Source organism: Phodopus roborovskii, unplaced genomic scaffold (assembly GCF_943737965.1).
Source record: "Phodopus roborovskii unplaced genomic scaffold, PHOROB, whole genome shotgun sequence".
NCBI lineage: Eukaryota > Metazoa > Chordata > Mammalia > Rodentia > Cricetidae > Phodopus > Phodopus roborovskii.
Window position 1 is genome coordinate 5,568,124 of NW_026126515.1, and position 26,597 is coordinate 5,594,720.

A 26,597-nucleotide genomic window follows, 5' to 3' on the forward strand; every position below is an offset into this window, starting at 1 on the left:
GTTCTCCCAAATTCCCAGTCATATCAAAAGCAACAAGTGATATAAAAGTTGTACCTTAGAAGATGCCTCCATATAGCAAGTAAATCTACATCTCAGGCTCTGCCGGTCACTATGTGACTGATTTTGAGTGAGCTGTTAATCTAACCCTCCATTTCTTTATCTATAAAGTGGGAAAATAACAAATACTTCATTGAGATGTTATGATTACATCAGACAGTCCCCGTGAGGCATTTACATATTTCAACCTGAAAGTACTAGCTGATTTTTTTTCTTCTGATGAGGATATTGAAATAAGAAGTGTTAAGAAGAAGTCCATCTGGGGCCAGTTGGATGGTTTGATGGATTAAGGTGCTTGGTGCTTGATAAGCAAGCTGGATGACCTGAGTTCAATCCCCAGAACCCATGGAAAGATGACAGGAGAGAAATGGTTCTACAAAGCTGTGCTTAGACCTCCACACCTGCCATGGCAATTCCCCAACTAGATATACAGCGCACGTGTACACACAAAATTATTTACAAATTCTGATTGGTGGAAGAACTAAATCACTCTACCCCACACCCCATGAATTTCACTGACTATTTGGCTTTCTCTGTCCTCAGGTATTAACCTTCTAATAATGCTGAGTTGCATTGTGGGAACTACCAGCAAGATCAAGTGAAGTTACAGCCGCAGAATGAAGGCTCTGAAAGCCAAGGTGGAGAGTTTAGAGTCTAACATTTTTAAAATAAATAATCATTTTTTAAACACGACTTTAGAAAAACTTGCTAATAATGTTCCTTGAAGCTTGGTGGCACAGAGCAGATGTCATAAACCTAAAGTGAGTTCTGTGACACTTTTAAAAAGGAAAACATCAAATAACAGGTCGGGAGTGTACCAAGTTGAGACTGTGGCTAACACTCTGGAGTGAGGTGAGCTGAGGGCATGGAGACAAACTAAGTTACAGTTAGGTGTGAGTGACAGGTGTGTGCCATTCACAGCAGGGTGACTAGGAAGAGTGATAATGTGCTGTGTGCTTTGAAAAGTCAGAAACGGTTTTGAATGTTTTTTGCTGTTGTTTTACCACAAGCATGATATGTTGGAGGAGATATGATTAGCCTGCCTTAAACATTATAGGACATATTCATGTATCAAAGCATTGCATATGTATCCATTCCTTTCTGTTGCTGTGATGAAAACCAGTGACCAAAAGAAACTTATGGCTTACAGTTCCACAGGGCTAGAGCCCACAGTGACAGGGAATGCAGGACCACAGATGGCTGGAGAAGGAAGCTGCTAGTCACCTTCCTATCCATATGGAAGAAACACACATGCACACACACACACACACTCAAAGACAGACAGAGACAGAGGGAGGGTGTAGACACTATAGATTCTCAAAGCCCCACTCCCAGTGATAATCTTACTCCATCAAGGCTTCACTCATATCCTGGAAGTTCCACAATGTCCCCAAGCAAAACTAGTAACCAAGGATTCAAATTTGTGACTCTATGGTGTGGGGGGGTCCCATTCACTTCATCACGACATGGTACCCCTAAATGTATACAAATTTTCATTTTTAGATAGTTTAAAATAAATTTTTAAATAATAAAGCATAACCAAATCTAACCCATTGTCGTCTTTTCCTTGGAAAACCCAGTATTCTTGAATGTATTTCTGTCTGGGTGAATAAGGCTAGTGGGCACATCTAAAAGTAAACACATGTTTGGGTTAGCCACTGGCTACACTTGAAGGTCCTTTAGTCCCCGTCACTTGGAAGGCTGAGGCGAGAAGATTGCAAGTCCACAGTCCTCCTGGGTAACAGCGCTCGTTGAAGTCCAAATCCGGTACTTGATTGAAAGCTGGACTCAAAATGTTTGAAAAAAAAGAAAGCAGCTGCGGACATAGCTCAGCGATAGAGAGCTTGTTTTTGTCTAAGTCGGCTACACATTTCCGACAACTGAACACGCAGGGTTCTTAATTCTTCCGAAGCATCATCTCTTAAGTTAGGCTCTGCTATATGCTCACCTTATTTTTACAATTTTTAGTTTTATTTTATATGTATAAATTGTTTTTCCTGGATATATGTGCACAATGTGGGGCCAACTTTCATATTCAAAACATAACACAAACCACACTGACTATGTATAAAGATACATTCTTCACCGAATGAGATTCAAGAGGTGCAGATAAAATAGCATTTGTCTTAGCTCATTTCCCGATCCCAGCTTTCTTCCAAGGGTAGCTTGCTGTTGAAGTGACTGTTCTTGCCCTAACATCACTTTGTACCTGTTCAGGTGCTCTTTAGCCCCTGATGGCTCTGAACAGTCATGTCCAGTTTGAAAACACATTTGGAACTTTCCTTGACCCTGACCAAGGCCCAGATATATAACCAAAATGACTCCTGAATGCATAGCCTAAACAAATGTTACCATGTTCCCTGAGCTACTCCTGGCAATGGCATCATGGTTCTCCTGGGCTTTATTTTGTTTTTTACCTTTATAAATGCTGTGCCCTTGAACTTTGAACTTGAGAGTTCTTTGTGGCAACAGCCTGTTCCCAGTCAGTGCTTAAAGGACTCTTAATTTGGCCTTAAATGCATGGTGATCTATAACTTTCTCAACAGGACTGTAATACATTTGCTAACTTGATTTAAAAAAAAAAAACAAAACCTTCTAGAACCATTTTTATACACATACATTTAAGAATAAAACTTATGGTTTTATTTTGTGAGTTCAATGCTTTCTCAAAAACAAAATCTATTAAAGTCATATACCAGAAGTGTCTGGGTGTTTTTCCACATACAAAATGATACACTAATACTTGTGCCAACCGATGAGAAGACTTAGTTTTTTTGTTTTGTTTTGTTTTTTGTTTTCAGAATATCTAAAGTTGAGCCATGCAGATGTTCCAGTGAATAAAGGCACTTGCTGTTAAGGAGGATGACCTGAGTTTGAGTCTTCTCCCCCATCTTCCCCCCACCCTCCATCCCACCACTAACCCTGCCAGGACTCAGACGATAGAAGGGGGTCACTGTCTTCCACAAATTCTCTTCTGACATACTCACACAACACCCATGTGCCCACACACCCCTAAATAAATGAAGTTAATACAAATTTTTAAAACCACATTATCAACTAAAAACAGCCCACCAAAGTGTGTGCCCTCCTCAGCTAGACCGGTTTTGAAACTTCCTGGCTTTCAAGTGAGAGGACTTCCTCTGTCTGTTTCTGTTACCTTCCCCTACTATGTGATAGCTCAATTCAGTGTCTGATTGAAATGTTTCGATTCAAACTGTGATGATCTTTCTTAATCTAAAATAAAAATCCTCCCCCACCCCCACCAAAGGACGCAACTTGTCCTGCCACATGGGCCATTCCAGTAAGTAAGTTTAGGGAACAGTGCCCCCTGGTGGCCAGAGAGAGATTTTAGCGACAGTCAGAAATCACTGCTTCCTTTATGCTGAGTGTGAGATCTTGAATCTTGCATGCTGTCCCACTGACAGTTAAAACATAAGCATGACTATCCAAACCTTGTTGCTCTTCGTACAGCCCTGTCAAACTTGGAAACCCTGCCCCAGCTTTCACGGTAAAGCCTTGTGTTTTGTTTGTTTGTAGATATCTCTTATCTACAGAGAATAGCCAGAGGCATCTAGGGGAAGTCTGCCATGGCTACCTCTCAGGGACAGAGACAGATGCAGAGGGAAAAGACAGGGAGAGGAGCAGGCTGGCAACTGCCAGGGCAGAGCTGTGGAGCAGAGAGGACAGCAAACTGGTGGGAGAGCCCTACCTTACAAGGGCTTATGTTGAGGTGGGGAGGGTAGGTTAGCAGGCACAGCCTGGGAACCAGCATGGGGCTCTGGTCTGTTGCAGGCTTACTTGAGTTAATCAAAAACTAAAAGCCCTTTCCAGAGGTAATGGTTTTGAAGCTGGGTGATCGTGATGCATGCCTTTAATCCCAGCACCTTTAATGTGTGCAGAGGCAGGCCTGTGAGTCGAGGCCAGCCTGAGCTGGACCCAGACTGTGACTTTGGGGGGTGAGAATCTGACATTTGCTATGTTAACCAGGCTGGCCTTAAACTTACAGAGATCCCTCTTTCCTCTGCCTCTCCAGTGTTGGTATTAAAGGCATAGGATACATTACCTAGCTCACAGCGTTCTTGATATGAAATGTGTCAAAATATGCTGAATTAATTTGCAGAGACAAGTAAATGTCTGATAATATGACACTGGCATAGGGGTAAATGTTTAAAGTGCGGGTTTCAATACCAGATGTATAAAGTGAGGACATCACTGCTCCAATATATAATTGAGGAGAAGGGTTTTTGTTTGTTGTTGTTGTTTTGATTTTTTGAGACAGAGTTTCTGTGTAGCCCTGTCTGTCCTGGAACTCACTCTGTAGACCAGGCTGACCTGGAACTCACAGAGATCCGCCTGCCTCTGCACACATTAAAGGTGTTTGCCACCACTGCTGGACTATGTCTCTTGATCTTCAAGGACATGCATGAGTCCTGGATTATGATCCTACTTCACCTTAAAGGCTCTAGATACTATGATATGGACATTAAGACTTCAACATATGAATCTTGAGGAGACACAATTCTGTGGCTAACAACTATTACACCTTTATAATACCCTTTTAACTATGTTTCCGCACCTTCATGTGCACCATATAAATTTTAAAGAGGACCCCCACCCCCGTCACTTACTTTGCTTGGCAACTTGAATTTTTACTTAAAATACCAATACCTTTAGGTTGGGTAATAGCCTCAGGTCACCAGGAACTGAATCAAGCTATACTGGGCAATGGCCCCTGCCCATAAAGAATGGTTTAGCTCCAACCGGACCATTCCATTCCACTTGCAGAAACAACAGGCCCTGGTATGGAAAACAACCCATCCCGCTCCGGGTATAACCACAAACAAAACAACTATCACTTCCCAGTGGCTACCTATGTATTTTACATGCCCCTCGGTCACTCTGAGTTCAGCCTTCATTCTGGAAAAAGGCTACTGCCTTCGCTGTTCCAATAAAGCAGTCTTCGGCCTTTTGAGGTTAAGTCAGTCCGTTTCTCATTTTCCCTTCACCTTTCACACGAATACATGTATTTCTACAATATTTTAATAGCACAGTTATTCCTTCGTTTGTATGTTTAATACTACTTACCTAACCAACTCTCCTTTGTTGACATCTAGCTTTTCTTTTTCCTATTAAGGTTTTGAACATGTGCCGGGGCAGTTACACATGTACTTCGTTGACCGTTCTTCTGGACGAAGATTGAAAACTCCTGGCTTGGTCACAAAGGTACACCAGTTTTTAAAGCTTTTAAATACATATCGCCGACAGCCTTCCCAGAAAAGTGGCATCAACTGTCCGCAGCTGTGTGTTTGTACAGTCCTACCCTGCATGCCCCAGCAACTCTGTTAAAACTTGCATCGGTTTAAATTTTCTAGCCGACTTCTTAGGGAAGGAAAAAGATACCTCGGTTGCAGAAATGTAACATTTTGTAATACTGTAAGTGTGCAGCTGAGATTTCAGGCGCCTTGTGGGGGTATGGAAGGAAAAGAGAAGTTCATAGTGTAGCTCTGGGTATACTGAGTTAGACGGCAAAGCGAATTGCCGAAGACAATTTAACCTCTCCGGTCGGTTTTCCAGAGAAGGACTTTTAAAACTTTTTTTTTTTTTAAGTTCTTTTATATCAGAAATGCAAATGTTATCAGGAGGTCTGAAAGTTTCGAGCTTAAGGCATTACTGGCGCTGGGAAAGCAGGGCGACTACTCCCCTGGGGAGCTGAGCTCCGCTCTTCACTAGCTCTGGTGCAGCAGAGCCGGGTTGGAGGACGCGGGGGGCCGCCAGCCGTCCCACAATGCCCCGCTCGCGCCACCCTAAGGGCGGAGAGAAAGGACCGCTGCCAGTGCAGCCGACCGTGCACTCCAGAGGTGCGCCTGCGCACTGACCCCGGTGGGCCCTAGCAACCAGAACAGTGACGGTAGCAACCGCCGGAATGGTGAGTACCCTCCAGGCCTCGCAGCCAAACCCGAGAGGAGATTGGGAGTGGAAAAGGGGGTGACTGTGGGGTGTGGAGGGTGGCGGGGCGCTGGCACCGCGGATGGGAGGAAGAAGGGAATGCTGGCTCCATGGAGCCGCAGGCCCGAGGCCGGAGCAGCCCGGGCAGGGGGTGGTCTGCGGAGAGGGAGGCCAGAGGCTGACAGGAAGTTGGGTTAAGCTGGAGGGACTGTGACAGAAGAAAAGGAAAGACAGCTGGAAATTCTTAGAAAAGCGGATTGTAGAGGGAACCGTGATAGGATGGGGGCTGTGGTAAAGAGATCTCTTCGTATAACCGTGATCTTAACTCTCCTCACCCCCTGGCGGGATGGAGGGGCCGGGGCTGGTTACCGAGGGCTCCTGCTGCAGCAGCGTTAGTAGCCTGTGGTGTGCCCGGTTGCCCTCATTGACTGTGAGGGTGAGTCCTGTTATTTATTAGGTGACGCTGTTAAAGGTCTCTCTGATGGCTATATTAGGCCAGTGTTCCTCCATTTCCATTAAGAGTAAGTATGAGCTTCGTCGGAGTGCAAATTATTGGTTTTTTAATATGACAGAGGGTTCAGGAATGTTTTGACTATGCACCTCAACTACACTTGGAGAGACACTGCTGGTTTAGGTTTGCGGTCTACCAATGGTCTATGCAAAGTTCTTATGAAACCACGATTTTAACTAATGCTGCTTGTCAACATGGAAAACGTGCGCTCTTTTGCTTGCATACTTGGTATTTCAAACTATTAGTTTGAAAGCGATGTCAGATCCAGCCCAGCCAAAACTATTTAGCGAAGAATGAGGTTGACTAGAGATGTTGAGAAAGGATGAATATTGGAGGTTCGAGGATGTAACTCCGTTGTTAAGAGTGTTTGTCTGGCATGCATGAAACTTCAGATTTAATCCCCAGCCCCATATATTATCAGGCATACTGTTATCCCAGTACTCAGAAGGTGGAGGCAGAATGAGCAAAAAAGTTCGAGGTCATCCTCAGTCTGAGATACATTGTTGGGGTGGGGAGGGTATCCCTCTCTGGTGGAACTAGTAGAGTGCTTTCCTAGCATGTGTGTGAGACTCTAGGTTGGATCTCCAGCTCTGCACAAGAAAAGAAAGTAGCAAAACAGCATAATTGTGTGTGTGTGTGTGTGTGTGTGTGTGTGTGTGTGTGTTTCCAATGCTATATCTATTTCCAAAAATTAAGCCCATGTTAAAATCATGAAGTCATGTACTCTCTCTCACCACCTGCATACTGATCGTCCTGGTCCCTTCAGAAACACAGACCCACATAGTACTTGGATTTTTTTTTTTTAAGTATGAGCCCTCATATCCTGGGACCCAAATGTTGGAGAATGAAAGTCAGTTCTCAAAATTTGTTCTCTGACCTCCACACACTATTGCTCATGTGTGCATGTACACACACACACACACACACACACACACACACACACACACACACAAACAAACACCTCAGGTTTCTTCTAGCCTTTCTGAAAAATTAGAAGTGCCATGTTTCACCATGGACATCATTTTTGTTCACATTTGATGTTACCAAATATGCTTAAATTAATGGCATATTTTATTTTCTGGCTTTGAAGACGAAGTCTTTCAGGATGACTTCTGTTTGCCTTGCAATTTTGTTGTGTATCCTTGGCTGGTCTCAAACTTTTGATCCACAGCCTACTGAATCCTAGGATCATGAGCATATGCTACAATGCTTGGCAGCTCTTCTTTTTTAATGGTGTATGAAATCATGTTATTATTTAATAAATGGAGTTTTATATTTGAAGACATGTAGTATTAAGACACTTCTTTTTCTGTAAGTTCCCACCAGCCAGAAATTATATTGAGTACAAATTATATTCTTTTCTTGTTTGTTTTTTGAGACAGGGTTTCTTCTTTGTAACATCTCTAACTGTCCTGGAATTCCCTCTGTAGACCAGGCTGGCCTTGAACTCACAGAGATCTGCTCACCTCTACCTCCCAAGTGCTGGGGTTAAAGGCATGCACCACCACTGCCCGGCAAAAATTATATTCTTTACATGAGCTCCACTTACTGCTCTACCCAATTATAGTGTCCACTTGGTCCCTTAGGAAATTTGGCTCCTATCAGTAAGAGGGACCAGTCTCCTACAGCAAACTATATTGCAAGAAGTAGCTAGATTGCCTCTAACTCTGTCCAACAATATTGTGAAAGGGTTCTTTCATGTGTCACTTTTGTATGAGTCCAGGCAAGGATTTCCCTGGGAAATAAAAGTAGGAGTGTTCAGTCAAAGAGTCTGTGTGTACTTAATTTTCCCTTTCCAGGATACATAGAGCAGTTTTCACTTCCTCCATCACTGCATAAGAGGTCCTCTTTCTCTGTATTACCAACAACTTTTGGTAATCTAAAAATGTATGTGTACACACACACACACACACACACACACACACACACACACACAGTATTCTTTTGTTTTACTTTTTTTCTGCTTTTCAATGAATATAAACAATTTTTCATAGTCTATCAGTTACTCAACTTTATTGTCTATGAATTGTTAATTCATGCTTTAGTTTTGCTAGTTAAAAATTTTTGTTTGTGAATTTTAGTAGCTCCATGTATTTAGTAGATGCTGTCATAGTCTTTCATTGGTTTCAAAAGGAAAATACCTTCTTCCAGTTTTGTTGTTGACTTTGTCATGGTGTGCTTCACTTACTGAACCGTTTTTGCTGACAGCAGCTTATATTTTTGGGTTTCTACATAGATCATCATCTGTACTTGGTGACAGTTTAATTTCCTTCTTTAGGTCATTCCAATATGTAGTTCTTTTATTACAACATTAACAAAGCAATGATAATGGACATCCTTGATGTGTTTGGGATCCTAAAGAAAATTATTTTAATGTTAATGTCCAAGTTAGTCTATATTGCCCATCTTATTTAAAACAAATGTCCTCTACACATATATGCTTATAACCTGATACCATTTACTAACCTCAGTGTTCTGGTTTTTTAAAATAACGTTTGCTTACTTTGCTTATATTTACTTATCGTTTTATATTTATTTCTTTATTTTATGTATGCATATGATATATCTATGGTTACATAAATATCAGATTTATATATATGTATGTGCATATTTTATATACATACATCTACATCTATTTTTGTTAATAGATGTAATTTCTAGAAAGGCAGGAATTTGTTTTGTACATTGATATGTCAAAATCAAATAGAAAGCCAGGTATGATGGTGCATATCTGTCATCTCAGAAAAATACAACATAGAAGAATGCTTGTCACATGGTAGACACACAATGAACAGTTATTGAACTAAATGAACTAAAGGTATTTGTTTCAGGCTTTTTTATAGGGATTTCTTTTTAACTCTCAGCCGAAAGCTTTTTGCTATCCAGTGTAGACATTTATGTTTTCCTGCACTTACTCAAATAAATGTGCCCCCCCCCCCATGCATTAGTTAATGATTGATGCTTACAGATTGGTCTGTTTTGTCTCCAGCCCTCTTGTATTTATTAATAGAGCTCTTTATTTATGGCTTTTTTACATTTTTAGACTTAGTAGATGTTTTTTGCCAGGTTATCCTTTGCAGACATGAAAAAGGAATGTGTGTGTGTGTGTATGTGTGTGTGTGTGTGTGTGTGTGTATAATAAAATTAAAATCTAAAATTTTACCACAGCTATCTTGCCACAGCAACTGTAAATTTTTCCTAATTAGAATATGCACTCACTTTTCAACATTAAGATATAAAAGGGATATAGAATCGGTGAAGTAAGATTTATTTTAATATTTAGTACTGAAAGCTGCGTGTTTTTTAGAGACTAACTTGGAATGAAATGTTTGGATATCAATATGTATTTTCTCTTAAAGAAATCACCTGGCTGTCAGGAGATGAATTGTGCTTATATCTTAGAGATTCGGAGAATGTTTTAAGGATAGAGGCCGAGGCCAGTAATTATTGCTTTACGAGTGAATCAACTTTGTTTCTTCTTCCTTCCCCCCACTTTACTTTTTCTTCTTTTTAAGGCTAAAGCAACAACAATCAAAGAAGCCCTGTCCAGATGGGTGAGTAGAAGGGCTTTCCTTCTTTTAGAAACTGTAAGGAAAATATTAAGCTGTTGTTCACATCTGACCATTCAGTACAAGAGATTCTTTTGATTTGGGGACTGTTTAGCTATCTTATCTGTGGTGGTGGATGCCTGAGCCTATACAAGTAATGGAACTGTATAGGCATTAGCATACAATATAAATATCACATACTCATATATTCCAGTATGCCAGGCAGATTGGGGAAATATGCATAAAGTGATGGAGTATGAAAATAACAATACCTTGGTTGTGATACGTTACAGTTCTGCTGAACATTACCACTGGGGAAAACTGGATGTATGATCTCTTTAAGGACTTTGTGTGTATGTAGTACTGGGAGTGAATGGAACACAGAACTTTACACGTGCACCACCAAGGCGTGCATACCTAACTCCTGAATTACCTTTTTCACCACTAAACCAGGCATCTCTCCTGCTCTATAGCTAGACTTCGGATAAAAGTCTTTCAGTAGCCTAGGTATCTGGGAAAATAGGCAAAAGTGAGTAGAATCATGAAGTACTTGGATTTGGTGCCTACAGGTTTCTGTATTTACTCCAACTGCATTTTAAAGAATCATTCTTGGGGCTGAGGACATGGCTCAGTTGTACAGTGCTTACTGCAGAAGCACAAGGACCTGAGTTCAGATTTCCAGCACCCACATAAAACACTAGGTGCAGTAGCACCTGTAAATCCCAGTGCTGAGGAGGTAGAGACAGGAGGATTCCTGGGGATTACCAGCCAGTCTAGCTGCATCTGTGAGCTCCAGTGGGAGACACTGTCTTAGAAATGTGGATGCTGGGGATGAAACTCAACTGGTAGAATAGAATGCTCTCCTAGTATACACAAAGCCTGGGGTTTGATCCCCAGTATCACATAAAACGGTGCACGGTAGGCATGCCTATAATCTTAGCACTCAGGAGATGGAGGCAAGATGACCAGAGGTCAAGGCCACATGTGACTACATAATGTGTTCATGGTCATCCAGGGATACAGAAATAAATAAAATCAAAATAAATACACACACACACACACACACACACGAGAGCAATTGAGGAGGACACGCAGCATCAATCTCTGGCTTTCATGGGCAGTTGTACATGCATGCTAACACACTTGAATACACACAAATACTACACACGTACACGTCTGTGTTAAATATTTCATAAAATTTGTTAAGAAAGATTTTATCTTTCTTAAATTACATTTTAGGAAATGATTTATTCATAATATTTAGTTTTGTTTTGGCTTCATTTGGTTTTGGTTCATAGAGTCTATTTCTAGTAACATTATGGACAACAGTCTTTGATGTTAAGATATTTGAAGGCATTAAGCATATTCTTACACTGATTAACTCTTTTTAACAGTTAACTCTTTTTAACAGTTAAGTCTTAACTGACATATGATGGTTGTATAGATGTATGGAGCACAATGTGACATTTTGATACATATTTAAAGCAGATAATTATTATGTCAAGGTAATTCTCTGACCTCAAAATTTTTATTTCTTCTTTGTGATAATAACATTCAAAAATCTTATTTTATAGCTCTTTTGAAATATATACTTAATTTATGGTCATACCACCCTGATTGCACCCAATCTCATCTATATATCACAATCACCCTACTTGCCAGAAAATACCATAGCTTGCTCCTCCTAACTGACTCAACTGATTTTCCTTTCTCCCCATTCTTCCCAGCCTCTGGTAACCATTATTCTACTCTTGACTTCTGAAAGATAAGATCAACTCCATGCATGAGTGAGAACATGAAATATTTGTCCTTCTGGGCCTTTTGCATTAATGAGTCCTGTAGGCCCATCACGTTGGCACACATAACCTGACACTTACTGAAGACCTACTAAGTAAGAATCAGTTTCCTGTGCTCGAACCTAAAAATAAGGGATGGAAATAAGCACAGAGAGGCTGGGAAGATTACTTAGTCGGCAACATGTTTGTTGCACAAGCACAAGGACCTGAGTTCGGATCCCCAAAAGCCATGTGAAATGCTGGGTTCAGCTCTAGGGGTTGAAGGGATGAGCACTGGGATTAAAGGCGTACACTGCCACTGCTCAGCTATTATTTGAGAGACTCTTAAAGAATTTAAAATACTACAAATAGAAGTTCTTTTCTGCTTATTTTCATATGTAGAAGCATGGCTATTAAGGCTGACAAATAAAAATGCCAGTAAGTGACTGGTGAACAATAATCCAAGTTATTAAAGCATAATAATTATTTTGAAACAAACATGGAAATGCCTTGTGCAATTCTGACCTCTTTTGATCCACATTATTACCAAGGATCACTTTTGCCAAATTAATTTTTCCCATAGGAAGAAAAGACTGGTCAGAGGCCATCTGAGGCCAGAGAGATAAAGCTGTATGCCCAGATCCCCCCAATAGAGAAGATGGATGCGTCTCTGTCCACACTTGCTAACTGCGAGTAAGTTCTCATCCTATCATTGTTGGTCTCCTTCCTTTTCGTACACAAATTTGTTTGCTTTCTGTGGTCATTGTCGTTGTTGCTTACTGTAGTTTCTCTCTTGACAAAGCCAAATGTGAAAATGTATTGGCTTATGAGATTGTTGATAGTGATACTGAACAATGAAGCATTTTTTCTGCAGTTTTTATACAGTGTTTATAGACAGAAGTGTCCCAGTCTTTTGAGAGAAGCTCCATAGCACAATAGCTTATTGCTTTGTTATGCAGTCTACTTCCTAAGCAGGGGGATCAAATTTATCATTAACCTGGGAAACTTATCAAGACTCTCAAAATTAAAAAATAAAAATAAAAAAGGGCTAGAGAAGGAGACTGGAGAGATGGGTCAGTGGTTAAAGCACTTGCCAAACATTAATAACTAGAGTTCAGATCTCCAGAACCCACATCAATGCTGGAGCCGATCAGTGAGCTCTGTTTGATTAAGAGGCCTTGCCTCAATGAATAAGGTAGAAGAGTGATGGAGGTGATTCAGAAGCATAAGTCCTCCACAGTAGGCCTCCACCTGTGTGTACACATGTGCACAACACACACACACACAGACACACACGCACAGAGTGAAGATAGCAATAAAATAATAAAACAAAATTTATCAGTCTATTGCTTTCTCTTGTAAAGCTACCTAAGACCATAGTTATGTTTGTTTACTAAAAAAGAATTTTAAAGCACAGTTCAAAATACAATAAATATTAAAAAAGGAATTAGCATCAACCTAAGTTGAAATACATTGTGAGACTTTGAGAATACCCTAATTAGGCTGGGTATGGTGGCATATGCCTGTAACCTCAGCTCCTGGAACGCTGAGGCAGGAGAATCATTAGCACAGGGTCAGATAATGAGCAAACAAAAAATTCTAATTGGGATCAAATTATACTGTTTTTGTAATTTTATTTCCCAGGACTTTAAATATCAGGTTGTTATTAATTCCTACAATTTATTTTCCAAACTTTCTGTCATTGTTTAGCAGGGTTCTGTTGCTAACTTGAAAGTTGTTCTCTGATACATCATACCCATGTTTTCATATTTCCTTGTCTCTTGTCAAGGCTGGAGAAAACTCTAGAGTTCCTGGGGTTCCTTCACCCTGTGTTTATCAAATTGTGATCCCTTCACTTGCCCTTTCTGTAGGAGATAAACCCGATCCCAATTTCACATAAGCAGAGGGCTCTTAATGAAACCTGAGTGTCTTATTTACAGTAAGCAAACTGGACTGTTGTTAGACACATATCTGTGAACCTATAGGAGTGATATCTTTGGATCAAAAGGAAAAGCAAGCATGTTCAGTTACCCAGTACAGCTTGTTCCTTGTGATGAACCAGAAAAAAAAAAAAAAAAAAATCGTTTTGTTTCAACTATGACTTCAAAGTAATCAAATGTGGTTTTATCATAAAATCATCTGGAAGGCAATGAGTTTGAGGCCTGTGAGCTACACAAAGCAGCTCATAAGCCACATAGAGTCAGGCTGTTCATATTTTTTGCAGACATCTTTTGGACAGGCTGCCTAAAAAGAAACTAAAGAGTTCCTTCCCAGCCATAGCCTTAGATTTAAAGGCATTCCTTAAATCAAGAGTGGGTGAGTGAGTAGAAAACACACAGCTTTGGCCCTTTACTTACCTGGTATTTATATAGTAATTGCCTTTGCTTTTTCAAGCAGATTAAAAATGAATAATTCCTCCTCAAGTCGAATCACAAGGGTAAGATACATGTTCTAGGGTTTTAATTTTGGCCCTGCCACCTTGTGGCTTAACAGCTTTGCGCCTCAATTTTATTTGTAAAATGCAATAAAAATAATATCTCAGAAGACTATGAAACATTCAATCAAAGAATACATGAACTAAACATTTAATAGGTAACACCAAACTGCCCTTAAAAAAGTTTGTTTTTAATTCTCTGTAATGAGTGTATTGACTTTTATAATCAATGGGGGAGAGATTTCAAAATGAAGGAATAAATTCTGCAAATGAAGGGGAAAATGAATTCAGTACAAAAAGAAACATGAATTAAAAATCTTCCATGGACTATTACTATTGAGAAATAATTTCTGACATTCCACTTAGGTGTTTCAAATTAATTAAAACTTTTCTTTGTTCTTTTAAAGGAAGCTTTCCCTGTCTACAAACTGCATTGAAAAAATTGCCAACCTGAACGGCTTAAGTAAGTGATCCTCAGGGACAGATGGCTCTCGGCTTTCTAGTTACTGGAGCAAACATTCCAGAGATATGTGTCATTCCAGATGCTAGCACCTGTTTTAACCACAGTACATGTCAAATGACAGAGACCAGATGTAACCATGTCGTGAGTTTGGTTATCCAAAGAAAATGAGAGATGGCACGAGACCTGACTATTTTTAAATCCCTCTAAAACTTACATGGAGTTAGAGCTGAGATGGCCATGGCAGACAGACTTTCTATTGTGCTCAGATTTGTCTTGTCTGTGTTTCAAACTTGCTGTATTTAAATTGTCAGCCGGGCCATCTCTGTGTTCTCTGTTCTTTATCGGTGTGATCGATGCCTCCACGCTCCCTACCTCTGCTGCTTACGTCCTCAGTTAGTTTCCAATGGCTGCTGCACTGTGGTGATTTAAGCGACAGAAGTGTATTCTCTCACAGTTTAAGAAGTTGCAAATATGAAATTAGTTCACTGAGCCATAAATGGAGCCTTCCCTGAGGCTTTTAGGAGGAATCTTTCTCTTACTTGTTCCGTTTCCAGGCGGCCCCCACATTCCTTGGCTTCTGACTTCATGGTGCCAATTTCAGCTTTTGTGGTCAAAGGACCTTCTAATCTGTCTGTGCTTAGTCCTTGCCTCCCTACCGCCAGGACACGAGGACACTTGGCACATCAGATAGTAAAGATGACCCCCATCTCAAGATCTTTGTTTTCTTTCTTTTCCTTTTTGTTTGTTTTGTTTGTTTGCTTGTTTGTGTTTGTTTTTGTTTTCCAAGACAGGGTCTTACTATGTAGCTCTGGCTGTCCTGGTACTGACGATGTAGACCAGGCAGCCTTTGACCTCAGAGCGCCACCTGCCTTTGCCTCCCAACCTTTCTGCCATACAAAGTCCCAGTCACAGGGTCTAGGGGCCAGCATGTAGGTATCTTTGGGGGAGCCATTGTTTAGTCGGTGGTACCCCCTGCCTGCAGCACCAAGCCCTGCTTCAAGTCCCCCACTGAGTCCTGTTTGTTCTCTTCTGTGAGGGTCCTCTGAAGTGATTGCCACTTTCCATTTCCAGGAGCAGAGCCTTTGGTGTAGAGCCTCACTAGCTTCCTCCTAAGTCTTACAGGAAACAAACATATTTGAACTTATTATACTATCCTATAAATGTACAAATCAAATGTGTATGTGTAAACTGGGATAGTTTGGAAAACAGCATATGCCTTGTAGCATAAGTTCTAATGTGAATTTTAAATCTTGATTTCTTTTCTTATGTCAGGCATAACACACTAAATGTGTGTGTCAGTGTGTGTTTGAGTGAGTGTCCATGTGTGCGTGCTTCAGTCAACACTGGGTGTCATTCTTTAAAAGCCATCTACCTCGCTGTGAAAGAGGCTTTCTTTTACTGGCCTGGATTGGCCTGGAGCTGGCCAAGTAGACTAGGGTGGCTGGTCAGCCAGGCCCAGGGGTCTGCCTGTCTTCCCCTCACAAGAGCCGGGATTACACGCCAGCTTTTTTTCGTGAATTTTGGGAATCAAACTCAGGTCTTCATGCTAGCAATTAGCTATCCACCTAGCCCACAACACACTAAATTGATCTCATGACGTATTAAAGGCTAGCTCTTCCCTTGTGTGCTCTGAAAAGCACTGCCTGGCTGGGACTCTAAAACTTCATCCAAAGTGACCTTTTCTGTCTTTCTGTTCTTCAATTAACTGTCCTTACTGACACCATAGTTCTCATTCTGAAAATACCATTATCCCAGATCAGAGACCTTTTAATCATTCATATTTGCCTAATAGTGATTTAATGGTGCTTGCAGTTAAGTCATTTAAAAGCTTGCACTGACCTAGTCACTCTCAAACATAAACATCATGTCTTTTTTTTTCTTTGTTTGATTTTTTTTGTTTGTTTGTGTTGTTTGAGAGATAGGCTCTCACTATGTAGGCCCAGCTGGCCTCAAACTCATAGAAATCCACCTATCTCTTTGTCGCGGGTGCTGGGATGAAAGCGTGCAACACCATGCCTGACCATACCTTTCCTTTTTGTACATTTGCTTAGAAAGTGCTTCTCATTGAGTACAGCAGCATCATCTCCCAAGGAAAACCCTGTAAGACATTAAGGTCAGCCAGAGAAGCTGGGTAACAGAGGACCCTAAGAGAAATATACATGGTTCCACCTGGGAAGGAGAATTGGATTAGATCTCCTGAGTAAATTAGGAGTGTGGGAGGAGGTAAGGACAGTGAAAGAGGAGACGGGAGGGGTGGGGAGAAGTGGGGAGGGGAGCATGAAGGGACAGGGAGGAGAGCAAAGAAAAAAGTATCTCGATAGAAGGGACCATTACAGGGTTATCAAGAAACCTATCGGTAGGGAAATTCCCCAGAATACACAAGGGTGTCCCCTGGTAAAACTCTAGGCAGTAGTAGAAAGGGGAACTGAACCTTCCCCTGTAATCAGATTGAGGACCACAGTAATTGTCCACCCTTCATCCAATAACTGATGGAAGCAGATGGAGATCCACCACTAAGCACTAGGTCAAGACCATGATGGGAAACTCACAGCAATGACTGATCTGAGCTAGCGAGAGCTCACCAACCCTGGACTGACAGCAGTAGAACCTACATAGGACTGAACTAGACCCCCCTGAATGCAGGTCACATGAAGCCCTGGGTTCAATCTCCAGTACTAAAAAAAACGAACACACACACACGAAGATTAGCAATGGTTATAGTTGGGAACATGCTCTGTCCTGTGGAGACCCTCAAGAGGAAGCTTGGAAACCTTCCTATCTTCATGTCAGTCAGACCTCTGACCCCATGATGAATGCCAAGAGAAACTGTAGCAGGGAATTTACTTTGATGGTTTCAGAGTTTTGGGCCAAGCTCATCTAGATTGTCGCTTTGGGCCTGAAACAAAGTGGTGACTTGGGAGGCTGTCACAGCAGAGGAAAGTTGGCTTGCTTCCCAAAAGAGAGAGGGGAAGGGGCCATGAGCAAGGCCTGTCTCCCACACTGGCCTGCTTCTTCCCTTTGTCCCCACTTCCTGTTTCCCACACCTTCACTTCCTGTTTCCCACACCTCTGAACACTGTGGCATTTGTAACCAAACCTTTAATACTCAGCCTTTTAGGGGGCTGTCTCACATCCTAGCCATAGGTGGTGCCTATCACTTCCCCGCCCATCCCTCATGACCATCGAGTGAGTGAGTGTTCAGGGGAACTGTTAACTACTACTGAGCTTGTGTCTAAAATGGTGCCTTTGGTTCCTTTTTGCTGACTCATTAATAATTTAGGCAATTTCAGGGTTTTCCTCTCTTCGACTTTTCTGTAATTGAAGTAACCTGCATGGGTATAGAGATGAGAGGACCGGCTTGTGGGGGCCTGCCCCAAAGTGGGTCCTGAGCAGTGACCAGGCCATCAGGCTTGGCAGCAAACATCTGCTGAGCCATCTTGCCAGCTCCATTACCTATTTTGCAGTAGAGCCTTTAAACTCAAAGTTTAGAGATATTTATTCTGTAACATTCCTACTGGACTGAGGATAGGTGTGTGTATGTTTCTTATAAACAATATGCTTTCTTTCCACTACAGAAAACTTAAGGATTTTGTCCTTAGGAAGAAACAACATAAAGAACCTCAATGGACTGGTAGGTTATTGTTTGATTTTTTAAAAAGCATATTCTTTTTCTTACAAAATAATGTTTTTATGTTGTAGAAACTTTACAAGTAGAAGATTGATTACGACAAGTAGCAGCAAACCACACACAGTTTAAGAGTGCTGGCGTTTGCTTGTCTGGGTTGATGAGTCCGTAAGGTGAAATTGCACTATACATGCTGTTTTGTATTTCTCTTTATCTTTATTCATTTATATTTACAGTGTGTGTGTGTGTGTGTGTGTGTGTGTGTGTGTGTGTGTGTGTGTTTATGCTTGTGCTGCGGCATGAATGTGGATTTCGGAAGACAACTTGAGGAGATGAGTTCCCTCCACATGTGGGTCCTGAGACTTGAACTCCGGTCATCAGGCTTGGCAGAAAGCCTGATACTCTAAGCTCAGAATCTCCTTTTAAATTTTAATATGCAGAAATCTTTTTCATGTAATCCTTTGAATAAATCCATTTGGCATGTTCCCAGAATGCCTATGTGTGTGTTTGTTTGTATATGCATATACCATGGCATGCTTGTGGGGGTCAGAGGAGAATGCTGACACTGTTCTCCATCATGTGGGTACAGGGGACTAAACTCGGTTCATCAGGCTTGCAGCAAACCCTTTTACCTACTGAATCATCTCACTGACCTGTGTGTGTGTGTGTGTGTGTGTGTGTGTGTGTGTGTGTGTGTGTGTGTAAAGAGTTATACATGGAGAAGTCAGAGGACAACTTTCAAGAGTCACTTCTTTCTTCCACTGTGTGGGTCCCAGGGATTGAACTCAGGTCCTCAGCAAATGTTTTTATTGGATGAGCCATCTCTAGGTAGATGGTCAGTGCTCTCTACCTATCTCTGGAGAGGCAAAGTCTCTTCCTGAACATGAAGCCTTTGTCTAGAAGCTTTAGACGAAGAAGCCAGCAAGACCCAAGGATCCTTCTTTCTCTGTCACCCTCAGAGCTGGACATTTGTAGGGTTGCCTGACTTAGTTTGTAGGTGCTGGGATCCAAACTGTTTCTCTGGTTACAGAGCAAGAACTTTTAACCACCTCTCTAGCCCCAAGAATACCTGCCTTAAGCCAGGGACTGGTCTAAGTACTGGGTACCTGGAAGAATTTAAAACAGACTTTTCTAGGCAGGTGTGATGGCGCACACCTTTAATCCCAGCACTTGGGAACCAGAGGCAGGAGGATCTCTGAGTTCCATACCAGCCTGGTTTACATAGTAAGAGCCAGGGCAGCCAGGGCTACACGAAGAAACCTTGCCTTGAAAAACCAGAAAAATGAAAAATAAAGCAGTCTTTGCTCTCATTGAGCTCACATTGTGGTCATAGGAGAAATACTAACAGATACCTGTGCGTCAGATGTTAATGAATGCAATGACGCAAATGGAGGCAAGGTCTTTGTAACCTAAGTTGGCTTTGAATTTAAAGCAGTCCTCCTGCCTTAGCCTCCTGAATGCCAGGAGTACATGTGGCACCACACCTGTCTGTAGTATTTAAGTTTGTTCTAGACTCGGGAGTAAAGTACTTACTGTATAAGCAGCGGAGCCTGACTCTGGATCCCCAGCTTATGAAGAAACCAGGCACACCACACACTTGTAATCTCAGCACTGAGCAGCAGATGCAGGAAGAATCTGAGGCTGGATAGCTTATTGGTGAGGTCTAGGTCTAGTGGGAAATCCTAATAGAGAGAAAGACACTCAACTTTGACCCCTGACCTGCACAAGAACACACACATGCATGTCCTCACTCGTGCACAAGTGTGCTGTACACGTATACGTAAAAGTTTACTCCATCTAGAGTTTATTTTTGCATGTATCTAAGGATCAGACATTATTTATTTCTATTTTTCTAAATTACTAGCCATTTATAGAGAAGTCTCTTTGGGGGCTGGGTTCTGACAGGATCTGCTGTCACAGTGAATGTGCACAGGTGGTGCTCTTAGTGGCTGCAGCTGAGGGCATATCCCATCAGAACCCAAGGACCGGCCAGTACAGATGCCTGAATACTGACATTCATGGCTCAGTGGTTAAGAGCACTGGATGCTCTGTCAGAGGACCCAGGTTTGATTCCTATTCCCGGATGTCAGCTCACAATGGTCTCTAACTGTAGTTCCAGGTGTCTGATGCCGTCTTCTGTTTGCTGCAGGTACTGCACGCTCATGGTGCACAGGCACTCATGCAGTCAAAATCCCCACACACACAAAAAAAAATGAGTTGTTTTCAAGTCCCTTTCCCACTGTTTGGAAATGCTGTCCACCAAAGTCTTGTATGTGTGAGTGAGTTCCTGCTTGGTTATCTTTCTTTCCCTTCATAAATTCTCGCTACCTATCTGTTGCCTATTTGTTTCTTTGGCTTTATGTTATTTATGACATCTACTAGGACAAGTCCTCTGTCCTTGGCAAAACATTTATGACTTCCTCAGTGTTTATTCTGGAGAAATCTGAGAATAACTTTGTCACATTCACAAGTATAAATTCCTCTAGAACTCTTAATAGAAAGGCATTAAATATATAGATTGATTTTTAAAAAATGCTTTATGGCAGTGAAGCTTCTTACAGGAAGATTTACTCACTTTGTTGTTCTTCATCAATGTATTTAAGTTTTCATTCCTATAAGACCTTCTACATTTCTTGAGCAAAAAAATGTATTCCTGAGAATTTTTAATTTTCATTGATACAATGAATGGGTTAACTTAGCTTCCACAAGTAGTGGTATACTAGATAAAAGGCTATTTGTTTTAGCTGGGGCTGTAACTCAGTGGTAGAACACTTAACTTGCATGTATAAGGCCCAGTTTAAGCCTCAGTGCTGCCTGAGGGATGGAACTATTTATTTTATATACCTGGGTAATCGGTTACAAACAGTCCTAAGCATTTAGAACTCATAAATTCTGAAGTCATATAAGAAATGTTATATTATTTGGTTTTTTTTTTGTTTGTTTGTTTGTTTGTTTTTTGAGACAGGGTTTCTCTGTGTAACAGCTCAGGCTATCCTGGAACTCTCTCTGTGGGCAGGCTGGCCTTGAATTCACAGAGATCTGCCTTCTTTTGCCTCCTTGTGCTGGGATTAAAGACACATACCACCACTGCCCTGCTATCTGAATTTTTGTTTGTTTGTTTGTTTGTTTGTTTGTTTTTCAAGACAGGGTTTTTCTGTATTGTCTGAATTTTTTATACTAATCAAATAATAATGATCTGTTGTTATATGGTCCAAAATATGAAGTCTTAACAACAGCCAATAAAACCTTCCCACTCTCACAACCTCTGACATACTGTTCACAAGGGAAGACCCTTACCTGTTCTGTTTCAGTATTCACAGTGTGATACTGAGTATGAAACCCAGATCATGGTGCATGCTAAGCCCACCCTCCACCCTGAGTTCCAGCTCAGCTGAGACCTCAGTGTTCTCAGCATTTAAGGTGTTTTTCTGCTGCCTCATCACACCTCACGGCAACATGAGAAAGACAGGCGTCCAAGGCAGTAAAATTGTATAGAATGAATTGTACATTGTCTAAAGACTAATTCTTTTGCTCTAAAAGTTATGTGTGATACTGTAATTAGATCTTTTGGGGGAAAGATGCCAGAATATTAGTTTAGAAAACTTAGTTAAGTCCCAATGTCCTGATTTAGGAATGCCAAGAAAGACTGGTTAAAATTTTCCTTTACTTTCTACTTGGAAAGATAAAACTGAGATGAGTATGTGAGTTGAGGTGGCACAAGCAGAGTGAGCTCTGCCCAGTACTTTGTTTTGTTTTAAAGGGAAAGATGATTGTATTTGTCTAATGTCCACTGATAATCTTTGTGCAAATGTGGCTGTCTAACATTTAAGAGGCAGTATAATATAATTTTATGCTCTAATAGAAAGAGCAAGTGTTTAAGACTGAATTTTATATACCTAAATGATAAGGTGAGATTGAAGAGCTAGCTCAGTTGGTAAAGTGTCTGCTCCACAAGCATAACCCTCAGAACCTGCTTAAGAAGAGCAACAGTATGTGACCGTAACCCCAGAGCTGGGGAAGTAGAGAAGGGATCCCCAAGGCTTGCTGGCCAGCCAGCCCAGCCAAATTGGTGACCTCCAAGCCAATGAGAGACCTTGTCTCAAAGAACAAGGTAGGCAGCCCCTAAGGAATGATGAAGATACACACAATGATAATGTGGGCTGAGGGATGGGTAAGAGAGGGCTAGATAGGATAAAAACAGCAAAATGGCCATGGCATGTTCTGGATATATGGGCTCTTAATGCTTTAATAATTAATTTTTCCTCTAATAAATGTTGGGGAAAACCTGAATTTTAGAACAAGTTCTGGGATTTAATGTAAATGAGATCTTAGATAGAGCCTTATATAATACAAAAACTAAATTGGTTTCTCTACTTTTATGTTTTCTCGGGATCAAATATTATAACCTATAAGAAAGTAATTTGAAACTGCTATTCAATAAAGATGACGGGATAGTACCATTACTTCTCAGTGATTTCAGTAGCTGTTGTTGAGTGTTTGTGAAGCAATTAGAGAACAGAGTTCAGATCCACTTAATAGCGGGAGGGAATGTTCTGTCCTGCTGTTCCTTTCATGAACTAGAACTTCCACAGAGACCCCTTTAAATGCCGTTCCGTGAGTTTGTAAGGAAAGAGATAGGCACAAAGGGTAAAAGTAAGATTGTAAATGAGATGCTTTCTTTTCCAGGAAGCAGTAGGAGACACCCTAGAAGAACTGTGGATCTCCTACAATTTTATTGAGAAGTTGAAAGGAATCCATGTAATGAAGAAACTGAAGATCCTCTACATGTCTAATAACCTGGTAAAGGATTGGGGTAAGTTGAGAGAGGCACTTGGTAGTTTCCTGCCTCCTATTTATAGAAAACAGCCAGCAGACGCCGGGCCCCACATGCTGAGGCAGGAGGCTGAGGCAGGGCAGGGTTTGAGGTGGTGAGACTTACCTCACAACACACTAAAAAAAGCGAGAGCACCCTCCTATGGGGAAACACTTCTAAATGCAGAGAAAAACAGCTGAGGGAATAACTCTAGGAATTCCCAAATTTTAGCTATTAGGAGTATATCTTTAACTATTTACTTAGACCTGGGAACATGGCTTCATTGCTCCACAAACATGAGAACCTGAGTTCAGATCCCCAGTACCCATGTACAAGCTGGGGACAGACAATGGGCGTCTGTAATCCAAGTGGTGGTGGGGAGGTAGCAATGGGGATCCCAGGGCCTGTGAACAGCCAGGCAAGCTGAATCCATGCGCCCATGTTCAGTGAGAGACCCTGCCACAAAAAATAAGGTGAAGAGGACTCAAGGAAGACACCTAATGCCACCCTCAGGTCCCACATCCGCATCCCATGTACACGTGCGCGCACACATTGACTTAGAGTGAATATGGCTACATAACACATGCGCACACACATTGACTTAGAGTGAATATGGCTACATAGGCCCTGGACCTATTAGTCAGGAAAAAATGTATTATCCAAAGGCTAAAGAAATTCACTTACATTTAATAAACGCGGAGCACTGGTTTGATGCCTACATTGCTTTGCTTCTTTTTGTATGTTATTCTTTCAGTGTGCTCTAATGCTATGCCGTATACACCGTGAACTAGGCCGAACACTTGAAAACATGTTGGATGGGAAGATTGCTCCAACCTCTCAGCTCACAGCTGAGAGGGAAAACGTTTAGTTAGATAATATTTCTAAAAGTGTTTTGAGTTCTGGAATAAGGATTTGAATGAGTTGCTTTGAGAATTCAGAGACAAAGGCCGGCTGGTATAGCTTCCTTTATGCAGTGCCTCAGAAATTGATTTGCTGTTCTTTCCTCCACTGACCCTTCTCCATTCACCCTGTCATTAGAGCACCATTAAAGGTAGACGAGATAGGTCTATTTTTTCCCTCCCATTCATAATTTCCTCAAATGATGACTTTATAAAGTTTCCCTTCATCTTCAAAATCTAAAGCATAATCACAGATGGAGTCAGTGGTTCGATTCTGTCTCCAAAACCGTGAGAGTGTGACTTGCCAGTTTGTCAACGTGGACGCTGTTGTTCCTGCTTGCAGCTGAATTTGTGAAGCTGGCAGAACTGCCATGCCTGGAAGACCTGGTGTTCGTCGGCAATCCCCTGGAGGAGAAGCACGCTGCTGAGGGCAACTGGATCGAGGAGGCAACCAAGAGAGTACCGAAGCTGAAAAAGCTGGACGGTGAGTGGCCCCGGGCTAGCCGGGAGCGTTTCCTGGGGACAAAACCTGAAACCTGGCGTAGGATTGTAGAGGAGCAAAACTGGAGAAAAGGGAAGTTGTCTGTCATTGTTGAGGCCATCTCTGCCCTCTGCGGTTTGATCATCCAGTTTTAGGACAAGTAAGGTGAGAAACTCTTAGGAATTTTAGACTGGTACAAAGACCACCCTGGGCTTAAATCTTACAAGAAACTAGACTTATTCCCAAGTTGTAAGAATATTATTTCGTGGCCTGTTTAGGCATACATGACAAATAGTTGCCCTTCACAGTTAAATCAGAATGATATTGTTCCCCTCACTTCCTCCCCCAGGACTTTAGTTCCCAGTCCCTGAGGTCTGTGTTATGTCAGTAGATATTCCTGACGACTGGGCCAAGTCCCAGCTCTAACACTTAAAAGCTTTGGGACATTATTCTTGTTAATTAATTGTATCAAAACTTGTGATTTGTAATATAAAAACTGTAGACAATAATACCATTAGTAATCATGTAAAGGACATATTATAGTGTTGTTATGAGGATTATGTTGTTATCAGGCTGAATAGACCAGTCCTGTCTCCACAAGCTCTCACCAAGTCTCAGACTGTAACCTTTTCTCAGCATGGCTGAAGAATGAATGCCTTACTGAGACCTTGCTCCTGTCGTATATACTTTCCTAATGTTGGGATTAAAGGCGTGAGCTATAACTCTCTTTTAGACTGACTCACAGAGATCCTTCTACCTCTTAATCCTGAGTCCTAGGATTAAAGGTGTGCACCACCACCTAGCTTCTGACTGCTGAGATCAAAGGTGTGTCTCACCACTGTGGCCCTTTGAATAATTTAGACTGCATTTGCATGAATGAATATTTTACTTTAAAGTGAAGATGGCCAAGAGTATAGTCCAGCGGTAGAGTGTTACTTAGCATGTCTAAGGCCCCGGGTTCAATCCCCAGCACTAAATAAAGAAGGGAGCAGATGGGGAAAGGAAAAGGAAATAGAAAAAACAATAGAGACTTGGATTTCAGCCATTCTCTGTTCACCTTCACTTGAAGCTGAGAGGCCCTCTGAGTTCATTTGTCTTCACTGTTCTAGAGTTGCGTAGAGGAAGTGAAATCCTTCCCTTTAAGATAAAACAAGCCATGTGTGGTGGTGCACACTGTTGATCCCAGCACTCAGGAGGCTGAGGCAGACAGATCTCTGACTTCAAGACCAGCTTGCTTGGTCTAGCGAGTTCCAGACATCCAAAGTTACATAGAGAGATCTTGTCTCAAAAACAAACAACAACCCCCCACCCCCCCAAAAAAAAAAAAAAAAAAAAAAAAAACCCAGTCCTCTCAAAATGGAGATTGGAGGATCTCTGAGTTCAAGTCCAGCCAGATCTACATAACAAGTTCTAAAAATGCCAGGACTGCACAGAGAGATGCTGTCTCAAAAGACAGAAAAGAAAGGGACCAGAAATAATATTTTCTTTTTCATTTTAGGTACTCCAGTAATTAAAGAGGATGAGGAAGATGAAAGCTAAGGCCATACTTTACACTTTGTGTTAATTTATTTAAATGTTATGAGAACAATAGATAATGTTTTGTATAATTGTCTATTTTAAAGATTTTGTGAGGGTACAGTTCTTAAGATAAAACACATCTCTCACTTCCATCCTTTGAAAACCCTATTCAGTGTTTCTCCCTCAAACCAGCATCACTGACTCTGTCCAGTCCACCTTTGGAAACCATCAGTTTCCAGATTCTGTCCAGTTATGGACTACATCACCTGTCTCCTAAAATCTACACCCCAGTCATTTCTAAAGCAGAGGGACCTGTTATATGTATGCAGTTGCTTAGTATTTTTTTTTTAAGGCCAGGCATTTTAAGGGTATATTTTCAAGTCTGTAAAGGTTCATGTCCTTATAAACTCAGAAGCACAAATGCACCTCCCACTGGCTCAAAGGCAGCACGGTGATGGGAAGCATTCCTGTTAGAACACAACTGTACCTCGAGCTAAGAGTCTAATTGGAAACCCTGGTGGAAAAAAG

At 41.4% G+C, this 26,597-nt stretch overlaps 1 protein-coding gene across 1 annotated transcript; it reads left to right on the plus strand.

Moving 5' to 3' along the window:
• Positions 1 to 5,874: 5,874 nt before the first annotated feature.
• Dnal1 (dynein axonemal light chain 1) lies at positions 5,875 to 26,226 on the plus strand. Its single transcript, XM_051196320.1, has 8 exons — positions 5,875 to 5,983; positions 10,030 to 10,068; positions 12,421 to 12,530; positions 14,679 to 14,734; positions 18,309 to 18,364; positions 23,045 to 23,171; positions 24,414 to 24,554; positions 26,050 to 26,226. Exons 1-8 carry the CDS (start codon positions 5,981 to 5,983, stop codon positions 26,088 to 26,090), a joined length of 573 nt encoding a protein of 190 aa, XP_051052277.1. The 5' UTR covers positions 5,875 to 5,980; the 3' UTR covers positions 26,091 to 26,226.
• The last annotated feature ends 371 nt before the right edge of the window (positions 26,227 to 26,597 follow it).

Coding starts and splice junctions, on each gene's coding strand:
- Dnal1 (XM_051196320.1), top strand. Junction 10,069..12,420: donor AAGAAGCCCTGTCCAGATGG/GTGAGTAGAAGG, acceptor TTTTTCCCATAG/GAAGAAAAGACTGGTCAGAG. Junction 18,365..23,044: donor TAAAGAACCTCAATGGACTG/GTAGGTTATTGT, acceptor TTTCTTTTCCAG/GAAGCAGTAGGAGACACCCT.